The sequence below is a fragment of the Cherax quadricarinatus genome, chromosome 46 (genome assembly GCF_038502225.1).
Source record: "Cherax quadricarinatus isolate ZL_2023a chromosome 46, ASM3850222v1, whole genome shotgun sequence".
NCBI lineage: Eukaryota > Metazoa > Arthropoda > Malacostraca > Decapoda > Parastacidae > Cherax > Cherax quadricarinatus.
In genome coordinates this window covers 10,699,296-10,712,689 of record NC_091337.1, presented here as the reverse complement: position 1 = coordinate 10,712,689, position 13,394 = coordinate 10,699,296, and the positions used below count along the sequence as shown (strand labels likewise).

At 37.8% G+C, this 13,394-nt stretch overlaps 1 protein-coding gene across 8 annotated transcripts in view; it reads right to left on the bottom strand.

Moving 5' to 3' along the window:
- LOC128696743 (uncharacterized) overlaps nt 1-13,394 on the bottom strand; it is a 318,805-nt gene that overhangs the window by 18,649 nt on the left and 286,762 nt on the right. For all 8 annotated transcript variants that reach the window (XM_070094497.1, XM_070094498.1, XM_070094501.1 and 5 more), the window contains one exon: nt 7,196-7,315. In XM_070094497.1, the coding sequence (XP_069950598.1) occupies nt 7,196-7,315 (120 nt within the window). The remainder of the gene's footprint in view (nt 1-7,195; nt 7,316-13,394) is intronic.

Genomic DNA, 13,394 nt, shown 5'->3' with positions numbered 1-13,394 from the left:
ATGTACAGTACCAAATGAATTTGGTACATACTACTTATAATACTACTCTAATTGGATGAGGTTGCCTGACACAGTGAATGATAGCTTGTGTAAGATCATTATTATAATAAAAAAGAAGAGCTAAACCTACAATGGTCATACTTGTGTAAGGAGAATAGGAAAACTTCCTGAAAATTAAGAAAATTTGAGCCTCCTTTCATCAATGAATTTAATTATGACATTCATAGAGAATGGGAGGGAAAGAATGCTAAACCTACAAGGCTCATGCAGCAGGTGAGGATACAGAAGGCAGTCTGGTTTGATCCAAGAAAAGGGAGAAATGATCCAACTCCTTGGTTCTTCACTAAAGATTTATATGTTAAATTCAAAATACTATTGCTTTGTTAGGAAACAACTCTTGAAAGGTTCTTCAATGCTGGTGAGGGGGAGTTCTTGATCCAACAAATTAGTTCAGTCCTCCCCCTCTCTGACTAACCTGACTGTCCCCATTCCCCAGGTGCACTATGACCCTACAGGTTTAATGCACTCCCAGGAATGTAAGAAGTTATGTGGGAAAATGAAATTGATGGATATGAGGTAAAAGGCAAAATTGTTATACAGTATATAAAATCAGGATCTTGGCAAAGTATTTTATCCACAGTGGTATATTACAGACCATTCTGGAGAAATACCCTGACTTTGCTAGCTGTAAATAATGCATTACCATGTGTGTGTGTGTGTGTGTGTGTGTGTGTGTGTGTGTGTGTGTGTGTGTGTGTGTGTGTGTGTGTGTGTGTGTGCGCGCGCGCGTGCGTGTGTGTGCGCGTGCGTGTGTGTGCGCGTGCGTGTGTGTGCGCATGCGTGTGTGGGTGCGTGCGTGTGGGTGTGCGTGTGTATGCATATATCTGTACGCTCATGTGCATGTCTGTGCGTGCACCCTCGTGTATGTGTGCATGCGTGCGCTAGTGTGGGTGTATGACCCACTTAATATTTGTATTTATAACTTGTTACAATTGTGACCAGGTGTGGACGTATCAGTGGCTCATTACTTTGTAATTTGTTCATGACTGTAACCATGTATAGGAGTGAGGCTGATTCATTACCTTTGTAACCTGCCATGATTGTGACCAGATCTACCTGGAGTTCATTACCTTTGTAACTAGTTCAGCTATCATAACTTTGGGGTCCAGTCCCTGGACCCATTATGTACCTTTGTAATCTTTTGACTACTGCCCACAGGATGGGTATGGGGTGCATAATAAAGATATTAAACTAACTATTAAAAACATTAAACCACCATGGCCAGGCTCCAAGAGTAGTGGGAGTTGAAATTCATCAAAAGTATGTTTACCCTGAATAAGGTAAGTATAAGAGTGAATTACACTAATCTGCCTTGATGGCAGTGTGGGGGTCTTGATCAAAGGAATGAACCTATCTTCCCCTTCCCTGCATTCAACCAGTTAACCCCCATTTCCCATTCACTGTATGACCCTTATATATATAACTTCAGCACTTGATTATAATAATAACAAGCCACTGTGTGGCGAAACATTTCCTCAATAAAGATACCCAAAGAGTTGCACATGTGTCTAATTTATCAATAATAACAACAGTGAATTAGCAATATCTTACATTACTGATACACAGTACACCATAATACACACAGCTTCACACTGCTGCATGAAAAAACACTGTTCTATGTCAGCCATTTCTATAACTTACAACCACTGTCAGAGTTTTCAGTGAATTTACTTAAAGTAATGAACAATAAAAGTCTTAACTTACCATGTACTGTCATTGAAAAATTACTTCAGGGGAGGCTCCTTGATGCTGGTGTGAAGGGCTCTTGATCCAAGGAACTGGATTTGCTCTCCCCCTTCCTTGGATCTAACCTGATTACTTCCCATTCCCAAGACACTGTATGACCCTTGTGGCTCTAGCATTTTCACCAATATAATAGTTCACATTGATTTACATAGTCTATAATCAATACATTCAAGTTTATTAACAAGCTTGCATACAATCACTTACAAGGGTACATTTACCAAAATCAGTCTGAGGAATATCATGACTGTAGAGGGCAGTATTTAGCTTACAACATGACAAAAAACACTAGGTTGTAAACTGCCTTTGCCAAGTCAGTTGTCCTCATCTATCAGGGCATGTAACAAGTAACACCTCTACAAAGAAAATTCTTCTAGACATAGAAACTATAAGACAGACAAACCTATAGTAATACTGTATGTAAAAGGAATCATGGTAACCTTTCTAAATTATTAGTCTTCATAATCATTAAAAGATTTATCGCCTGAATTAAAGATCATAAAATCTACCAGTATGATGCAACTTTTTATGCAGTTTGTAAAAAAAACTCTTATTTGGAGAAAAAATATCCTTTCATCATTTAACTCCAGTGTAACCTGAGTACATATTTTTATTAAGTAACTTCTTTGGAGATTGTGAGGTGCTGTATGCAGTCAACAGTCAGCTGTAAGCATCAGTGAAATCATACTGGTGCAAGTGTAGAAACCATAAAAGTCTGGTTGTATTAATGACTGCACGATTTCAATATTTGTTTTTTAATGTTGGAGGGGTGAGGCATCTCACAAATGGTCATTCCACTGGTTGGAGATTAGTGTGGACTGTGGTGATGGTGTGGGTGTGGTGAGCCGCCCCACTCCGCTGCTCCCGCCCCTAGCCCTTAGGTCCATGCCCCGTCAGGTGGCAGCCAGGGCTGTAGAACCCTAATGTAGTCTGAGGCCTGCCACTGGCCTGCAACACATGGGAAAGCGCTGCATTAGTGGTGGGCAGGAGGGGCGGGAAGTGCTGAGGGTGGCTTATTATTTGTAGTGAGGAATGTCGACTTCAGTATGAATACTGCCAGACAAGCATCATGTGATGTATAAGTTTAAAGCAGTTTTGGAATTTGTCTTGTTTAGTTTCAAAACTACTTAGTACACGATGGATAAGTCTGGCATACCCTTCCTTTTAACATTTTCCTGATCTGTAATTATCTACTGTATATTTCAACTACCACAGATATGACACAGTATGCGAGAATGACCTTATTTGTGGTGCAGCATTTGTCCAATCTTTACCTCCTCAGAGATCCTGGGGAAGGCGAGACATGGAGCTGTGCTTTGACGACACCTCACCAGGTGGCATCCACCCCTCAACATGTTAGTGTTAAGTTAGATCAGGTTAAGCCAGGGCGAGGTTGTAGAAGCATCCAAGTTAACCTGGGATCACCTGTAAACTTAGTTTTGGTTAACCAGTCAAAAAATTCAAGTTATTTTTTTTTAAGTAAATGTTAACACTGCTGGATTTCTTTCATAAATAATGCTATTTTTCTATATGAAGATTAAATATAACTGTCTTTCATGCATAATGTTAATAATTCTGTTTGGATGATTTTAGTAGTAAGAAATAATATAATTGCTGACAAATATAACTTAGTAATGTTTTCAAGAAAAATAGAAAACATTTACTGCAAAACAAATATAGGGAGAAAAAGTAATACAGTATTCCACAATGCACATTCACAGAATGTTTATACAAAAAATATTGGTTAGTCTATGCACACTTTATCTAATATGAAATGAATGAATGGTACAACAGTATCCATGTAGTGATTATAAATGTAAAATATTTTGTAAAACTCTTCGCATTAAGATAAATGCTGTAGTTTTCTGACTGCATAGCATGCTAAGATAGCAAGAACATTTGTCAAGACAGGCAGGAAGGGTTCACTCTTGTTAAGTAGATTAAAAGGTTATTCTCACAAAAATCCATGCTTTCTCGTTGGTACAGTAAAACTCTTCACAAAATGCCAAGGAATGAAAATGAAGTATCCAAAGTTTTGAAAATCTCAATTATGAACGAAGTGCCTCATTTCCCCACCATTAACAAAATAAATGCCTGCCCATTCATATCAATAAAGTTTGTATGTTTTCTCGGATAGTTGATTCAATGCAACTTTCGTCCTTTGCTACTTTTACTGATAATTCCTTATAGTATAGTCCAGTTCTTTATTTTGAGATTATATAAATTCAAATAATTTTCAAATAATTTCCTTTCATGTGTAGTTATTTTGCTGTTTATAGGAGTCCAGCTCCAGCTGCTGGACCTAAACTCTCGGCCATCACCCCCAGGGATGTGTTCTGAGCACAACACTTTTTCTCCTTGCTATTAATGATTTGGCCTCTAGTCTTCCATCAAATATTTGGTCATCACTCTATGTTGATGACTTCGCTATTGCCTGTACAGGCACTGACTGTCACCTCATTACAGTTTCTCTCCAGCATGCAGTTGACCGTGTTTCCAATTGGGCCACCACACACGGGTTTAAATTTTCCAGCACTAAAACCCACCAAATTACTTTCACTAGACGCTCTGTCATCTCCGATCATCCTTTGTACCACTATGGCTCCCGTATCCCTGAACGTAATACAGTAAAGTTTCTGGGCCTCCTCTTTGACCGTAGGTTATCCTGGAAACCTCACATTACCTCTCTGAAGGCAACTTGTCACAGCCGGCTGAACCTTCTTAAAACCCTTGCTCATCTTTCATGGGGAGCTGATCGTCGAACCCTCCTTCGCCTACATTCCACCCTCATTTTATCGAAACTTGATTATGGTGACCAGATCTATTCAGCGGCATCTCCTGCTACTCTCTCTAGCCTTAACCCCATTCATCACCAAGGATTACGTTTATGCCTTGGTGCTTTTCGTTCTTCCCCTGTTGAGAGCCTCTATGCAGAAGCGAACGTTCCATCCTTATCCGATCGCCGTGATGCCCATTGCCTTCGCTACTATGTACGCTCTCATGATCTCCTCAATCCTTCCATTTATAGAATGGTCACTGATATTAGTAGACATTCTTTATTTGTTCGCTGCCCCTGTTTACTCCATCCCTTCTCTCTTCGCCTACATTCGCTCTTGTCTTCTCTTCAATTACCACCTTTCTATGTTCATGTAGCATCTCACTTTTCCCTACCCCCCTGGGAAGTTCCAGCTGTTCGAGTCTGTTCTTTCTCTCTCCCTTGCTCGAAAGCCCAACTGTCTACGGTGGCTTCCCGCTCTCTTTTTCTTGACCACTTCCACTCTCATTCTCATGCCATTGCAGTGTACACAGATGGCTCTAAGTCTTCTAACGGTGTAGGATTCACAGCAGTGTTTCTGGACAGTGTCGTACGAGGGCATTTACTATGTTCGGCTAGTATTTTTACTGCTGAATTGTATGCCATTCTTGCAGCACTTATCCGTATTGCATCTATGCCTGAGTCATCATTTGTGGTTGTCTCAGACTCCCTTAGTGCTTTACAGGCTATACAGAAATTTGATACACCTCACCCCTTAGTCCTCCGTATCCAACTTTGGCTATGCCGTATCTTTACCAAGCATAAAGATATTGTTTTTTGTTGGGTCCCTGGTCATGTTGATGTACAGGGCAATGAACAGGCAGACACTGCTGCACGGTCAGCAGTATATGACCTACCAGTTTCATATAGAGGTATCCCATTTACGGACTATTTTGCTGCAATAGCTACCCACCTTCACACCCGTTGGCAACAACATTGGTCTACTATGCTCGGTAACAAACTTCAATGTATTAAACCGAGTACTGTATAGGTTACTGGCCGTCTTCTTGTCACCAGTGTCGAGGTTGGGAGACTACTCTCTCCCGTTTTCGCATTGGTCATACTCGTCTTACTCATGGATATCTCATGGAGAGGCGCCCTGCTCCTCTCTGTGAGAATTGTCAGGTTCCATTATCAGTCAGCCACATTCTGTTAGACTGCCCACTTTATCAACGAGCACGCAGAACTTACCTCCGTCGTCATCTTCGCTCCGCTGCTGCTCTCTTTACCTTCCCTTCTCGCTGATGGACCCACCTTTCATCCGGACTCTCTCATTGACTTTTTGACAACTGACTTACTTCACAAACTCTGATACCTTCAGCCCTTTCTACCTCAATCTCTTGCTACCCTCTACCCCCGCACTATCCCCTGCCCCGCTGTTTTCTGTAACCTACTGATCATCCCTTCCCCCTCCTGCCGCCCAATACCCTCGCTTCCTTCCCTACCCTGCAGCGCTGTATAGCCCTTGTGGCTTAGCGCTTCTTTTTGATTATAATAATAACAATAATCTCGGCCATCAATAAACAGTTGTGATGTACTTCATTTTTAGGATTTATTTCACGAATGGAGTTACCCTCCACTACATCCTCCCGAAGTTCATTAAATTTGCTTACCACCCTCATACTAAAGTACTGTACAGTATATAGTTTCTCTATCTCTCTTTCTTTCATGTTGGTGTTTATAATGCCTATCAACATGGGGTGCCTCAGGGCAATCTCCTGTTACCGCAGGCACTGTATGTATGACCCTATGGTTTTCACACTTTCCCGTGAATTTGACAATAATTTTACAACTCAGTTTATAAATATGTATATTACACAATCATGGTGAAATCACAAATCTTTGTCTAAAGCCTAATTTTACCAGAAAATACTGTAGTCTCTTCTCCTACATATGTTATGTATGGGTTTTTAAAAAAAATACTGTCAAATAGTATACCTGTATGGTAATAACATTTGCTTATTACAGTGCAACTCTGACAACTCCTAAAGTGTTGGAACCAGATGTTATATTTTTTACTATTAAGCCTGCTGGCTGTATTACAATATCCATACAAGCTTAAGAATAAAGCTATTGGCTCTTATAATATACATACATGTATTTCCATCTTAAGTTAGGAAAAGCACAACTGCTTTAGTAGCCATATTTTGTACTGTTTTAAAGCTAAAGCAAGTAGGCCTGCTGATCTTTTCTTTATGTCTCAGGAACATGTAAAAGAACAGGTAAATCTTACAAACTTCCACTTCCATTCAGTATGTGTACACTAATATTTATGTCTGCTTTTCTTAATACAACAGTTCCCATTCTTTTAACATTTCCTTTCTCATTTAGAAGGCCTGGTCTGAGACCAGGTTGAAAGAGCCAATGATTCCATCACCAATAACAGATAAGAAACTTACTACTAGAAGGTAAAAAAAAAATTGCAAAGTAAAAATCACCAAAAAATTATGATGATTAATGCTAAAATTTATTTAAAATAATCTAAATGTTGTCTTGTATTATTTCTGGTAACAAGATAATAAATTATAGTAGAGTAATATACTAGTACTGTACTATCTAAAATGACCACAAGCTTACCAATAATTTTAGGTAGTTCCGTCTCCAAGATTCGTACTCGAGCATCAAGAAGGTTCAGGTTCTCTCGAAGATGTGCAACTGTCTGGAACAGTTCTTGAATGGGAAGTGTATCAGCACCATCTGTTACATGGATAATATTTTTAGACAGTGTACATACGAAATTACAGGTACAGCACGTATTAGTTTTGCAATGAGGGAAGGTTGTTAGAGAATATTCATGTATTAAAATTGATGCCTTATTTAAAATGAAAGATTCAGTGATTGTGACTTGTGCATACCAGTTAGATTATTCAATTAACAGCCAGAAATGTACTTCAGCATCTATACAAACATGTAAATGGTTAAAATTTTAAGTTTGAATAAATACTTATATAGTCCCTTTATATAAAGGGAAAGGGGACAAAAGAGATTGTAAAAATTATAGAGGAATAAGTTTACTGAGTATACCAGGAAAAGTATACGGTAGAGTTATAACTGAAAGAATTAGAGGTAAGACAGAATGTAGAATTGCAGATGAGCAAGGAGGCTTCAGAGTGGGTAGGGGATGTGTAGATCAAGTGTTTACATTGAAGCATATATGTGAACAGTATTTAGATAAAGGTAGGGAAGTTTTTATTGCATTTATGGATTTAGAAAAGGCATATGATAGAGTGGATAGAGAAGCAATGTGGCAGATGTTGCAAGTTTATGGAATAGGTGGTAAGTTACTAAATGCTGTAAAGAGCTTTTATGAGGATAGTGAGGCTCAGGTTAGGGTGTGTAGAAGAGAGGGAGAATACTTCCCGGTAAAAGTAGGTCTTAGACAGGGATGTGTAATGTCACCATGGTTGTTTAATATATTTATAGATGGGGTTGTAAAAGAAGTAAATGCTAGGGTGTTCGGGAGAGGGGTGGGATTAAATTATGGGGAATCAAATTCAAAATGGGAACTGACACAGTTACTTTTTGCTGATGATACTGTGCTTATGGGAGATTCTAAAGAAAAATTGCAAAGGTTAGTGGATGAGTTTGAGAATGTGTGTAAAGGTAGAAAGTTGAAAGTGAACATAGAAAAGAGTAAGGTGATGAGGGTATCAAATGATTTAGATAAAGAAAAATTGGATATCAAATTGGGGAGGAGTATGGAAGAAGTGAATGTTTTCAGATACTTGGGAGTTGACGTGTCGGCGGATGGATTTATGAAGGATGAGGTTAATCATAGAATTGATGAGGGAAAAAAGGTGAGTGGTGCGTTGATGTATATGTGGAGTCAAAAAACGTTATCTATGGAGGCAAAGAAGGGAATGTATGAAAGTATAGTAGTACCAACACTCTTATATGGATGTGAAGCTTGGGTGGTAAATGCAGCAGCGAGGAGATGGTTGGAGGCAGTGGAGATGTCCTGTCTAAGGGCAATGTGTGGTGTAAATATTATGCAGAAAATTCGGAGTGTGGAAATTAGGAGGTGTGGAGTTAATAAAAGCATTAGTCAGAGGGCAGAATAGGGGTTGTTGAGGTGGTTTGGTCATTTAGAGAGAATGGATCAAAGTAGAATGACATGGAAAGCATATAAATCTATAGGGGAAGGAAAGAGGGGTAGGGGTCGTTCTCGAAAGGGTTGGAAAGAGGGGGTAAAGGAGGTTTTGTGGCCGAGGGGCTTGGACTTCCAGCAAGCGTGCATGAGCGTGTTAGATAGGAGTGAATGGAGACGAATGATACTTGGGACCTGACGATCTGTTGGAGTGTGAGCAGGGTAATATTTAGTGAAGGGATTCAGGGAAACCGGTTATTTTCTTATAGTTGGACTTGAGTCCTGGAAATGGGAAGTACAATGCCTGCACTTTAAAGGAGGGGTTTGGGATATTGGCAGTTTGGAGGGATATGTTGTGTATCTTTATACGTATATGCTTCTAAACTGTTGTATTCTGAGCACCTCTGCAAAAGCAGTGATAATGTGTGAGTGTGGTGAAAGTGTTGAATGATGATGAAAGTATTTTCTTTTTGGGGATTTTCTTTCTTTTTTGGATCACCCTGCCTCGGTGGGAGACGACCAACTTGTTAAAAAAAAAAAAAAAAAAAAAAAAAAAAACATAGTTATCATATATTATTTAATAAAATTATTTAGAAGTCATATTTGCTGTTTGTAGGGACATCTGAACATTGTATCTGCACGCTTCTGGCAAGACAGTGATAGTGTGAATGATGGAGAAAGCGTTTCTTTTTTTGTGTCACCATACCTAGGTGGGAGATGGCCAGGGCGATAAAAAAAAAAATCAGAAGTTTCTGTAGCTATTTGGTTTCACTAAACTAGAACTTACTATTTATTTTGTACAGTAATATTCTTTACTGCCTTTTACTTTACTGTATATTGTATGTATGAATCTCTCCTTTGAATATTGCTGTATAAGAAATGGCTTGTCTGATAAATGCTGAGAATAATGGTTTACTTTAAAAGTGATAAATAATCCATTTATATTTAGTAATTAATTTCTCCCCTAAAAGGTGTCTTGATGCAAGAGAAAGGCTCTTGATCTAAAGTGGGCCTATCCTCCCTTTGGATCAAACTTTATAAATACCTTCCATTTCCCATGCAGATTTAACATTTCCCACTCAATTATTATATGTAATACTAATGATAATATAATATAATAAAAATACTGTAGTAATAAAATGGTAATCATATAATAAAGTATTTTCATATACAGTATAAAAACTTGCTTTGCAGAAGCCAGTTTGAAGTAAAACATCTCATACAATAAAGAAAAAAGGTGATATAAATGCAATTAAAAAGTTTACCTACTCTTAATGAAAGCTAAAATGCTACTAATGGCTAAAACAAAAAGATTTGTGGATGTTAACGTTTATTGGATTTTGAGATATAAATTAGGTAGAGGAGAGCTTACTGATAACTAACCACATTCACACCTTTAAAGTGGTTGGGCAGTCACACACCCAGGTCTTCAATAATTATACAGGCATTGTATGACACATAGGGGTTACATGTTTCCCTATGACTACTGGAATAATGCTAATAAAAATACTAAAACTGTACTAATAAAACTAATACTACTAATAATTTGCATACTAGTTGCTTTCTTTTGTGCCTACCAATGTATTATTACATGTAAACTACATTATTCTGTACCACAAAACGAAAAAAAATTGAATTTGTAATCCTGGAAAATAGCTTAAGAAATTAACTCTTTTTGAGAAGACTGCATGATGTGTGTATAATATACTAGGTATATTCTAACACTGTCATCATGTTTATTTCATATAAAAATAAAATATACACATGCTTGTTTTTCTATTAGCATTGTCACATACTTGTAAAACTTGAATATGTGCTCTTTCTCTAATTTGATTATAATTTATATGATTATCTTACTCTGGTAACCACTAGTGAGGGAGAGGCAGAATGAACACTAAACCTTTGTAGTTATTATTACATTCATGGAGAAGCACTCAGCTCATAGGGGTCATAGAATGAAAGGTATGAATGAAAGGTATTCAGGCTTGATTCAAGAACTTGGAGCATTTGTCCAATTCTTTAGATCAAGATCCCCATCACCAATGTCAGAGAACTTTATGACTCAAGAAATCGTAATGACACGATTGCTGGAGATTCGTCTGTAAAAACTTGCATTTGTGGTCACAGTGGTGCCTGTGCTAACCTTCCTATGGTGTAGAAATATACCTAGTTGGATGAATCTTATTGTGGCTAGCTGGTCTAGTGGCTAACGCGACGGGCTGGAGTTTTGAGACTATGACCGCGGGTTCAATCCCGGCCGGGGGTATGGTTTCAGAGAACTTTCTTTGAGAGGTGCCTCCATAGTACGCTGCAAGATGACAAGATCTGATGTAAGCTGTGTATTTCACTTGAGTAATATTATACAGTACATTATACCTTCAATTTAATGGACTACAGTGGTGAGGACATGGCCTGCAATGGTAGCTATGGTCAATAGAGATGCGAGTATTTTGCCATGGTCATAACAATAATGGATGATTCTGTAGCTGAGAGACTTTGTCCATTGTTTCCAAATCAAATGACCCAGTAGATTTTATCCCATATTTCAGTTCATTAAAGCAAGATTCGTTAAATCAAGGGTTTGCTGGTTGTGTACATTATAGTACAGTAAGTCCTCTCTTAATGTTGTTTCGTTACAACATTGATGTAAAAAATCTATTTCTGACCAGGGCCACTGTGTGTGGAATTTGCATGTTCATTTTTGAACTGTGTGGTGGTAGGAGGTGCTCCTTACAATTTTTGCTTTGCAAACATTTATTCCTTAATTTAACCCTGTTGCAATGAGTGCTAAAGGTGCTATGGGCACCCATGATGTTTATATCAATTAGCCTATTGTAAAACTGATTTTGTTATATAACATTTCAATTAAAGTTGCAGTTTCCAAGAACCTCGGAATCACAATATTCTGCATAAAATGTATTTTTCATACTCCAGCCAGAAATATGAAAAGAGTAGTGGAAGCTTTTCAGTCCTCCACTGCCCTATCATCAGTGCCAAATAAGTATAAAAAACAAATCGATAGAATTTTCAATCATTTAGTCGACCCCAGGGCATGCATCCTTTAGAAACTACCTGGAGACTTTTCCGAGAGTCAATACCCTAGCGTTGCAATTTCTCCTGCCTTGAAGAGAGCTGTTATAACAGAGTATTACTCAAGCCTAGAGAGACTGCGTGACTTAAGAGTGTTATCAGTGGCTTGGCATCCCTTGTTTTGAAGGTTCTAGTTATCTTAAACCTATCAAAGCCTATCATTTTCCATGTGGCTGGATATTAAGTTTCCAAAAAACTATAACTATGCAGAATATGAATGAGTGGGGGAACTGTGACCATAGCATAACAGAGGTATCAGAAGCATGTTAAGAGGCTTGACTGAGTATACAGTGGTACCCCAAGTTTCATACAAAATTTGTTCCAGAAGGCTGTTCAAGTGCCATTACTGAACAAATTTGTTCCCATAAGGAATAATGTAAATTAGATTAGTCTGTTTCAGATCCCCAAAAATAAACTTACAAAAGCACTTACAATAATACACTTACATAACTGTTCAACTTGGGAGCTGTACGAAACTCAGGGTACCACTGTATATACTGCATAAACAATATAGTATACATTGCAAATGTTCTGTAAAAACTTATCCTTTTCAGTTTAACGATAATAATTATTATCAATGTACTTAGCAATAAGCAAGAAATGTCAACAGAAAAAAAGGCATGAACAGTAATCATTCAGGGTTTTCCATTTTAAGATATGTATAAACAGGCCCTGCTCTATAGCACTTTGATTTATGGCATTTCGCTAATGCAGCAGTTTTCAGTTATACCCATTCTTCATTATTCAGACTTTGTACAATAAATATATTCACCACTCACTATAAGCAAAGGATGATGATAATTTTAAGGTAAGTAATGTGTTTACTGTATATGCATTTTTTAGGCCTGCCTCTATTGCTCACTGAAAATATGATAGTGTAAACATGTTATCAGGCTTTTACATGCATTTGAAAGTGAAAAAAAAGGCCATGTTTCATTTTGCAGCAGTAGCCCGGAACCTAACCTGCTGTATAAGCGGGGCCTGCCTGTACTTTCATGCAATTTAGGGATAAGCATAACTGGCAAAAGCAGCCCACTGTCAGTCATATCATTTGGCTACAACAGTGGCAATGTTAGCTAGGATAATGATAAAGAAAATATATCCACTCAATAATAAAAATAGATATGGCACTGACTTGAAGTAAGTACTGTACTGTGCTTATAAAATGTCTTCATAAGATGTTAGGCACAAAATTCACATGTTTTATGCATTCAACTAATAAATGCATAGAACATGTATATTATGTAAGACAGTAAGCAGCATCAGAATGTTATTTCAAACACCTTTTATAAGCCATATTACTTGTGAAACAATACACAGAACAAGAAATAGCTTTAAACATGCTGAAGTTCTAAAGTTCAGAAACATTCATGTCTAAGTTTTAATTAATTATTAGAGAGAGTACAGAAGATTTCTTACAATATGAAGTTTATAAGATCGAGGTAACCATAAGAAAAATATATTGTTCTACATTGGTAAGATATTTACAATTGTTACCAAAGTCCGAAGGAAGAATGAAACTTTGACTTGCATTCATTCATTCTACTGTCAAGGTAGGAAAGAGCTAAAAAGAATCTAATCACACAAAGATAGGAGGAA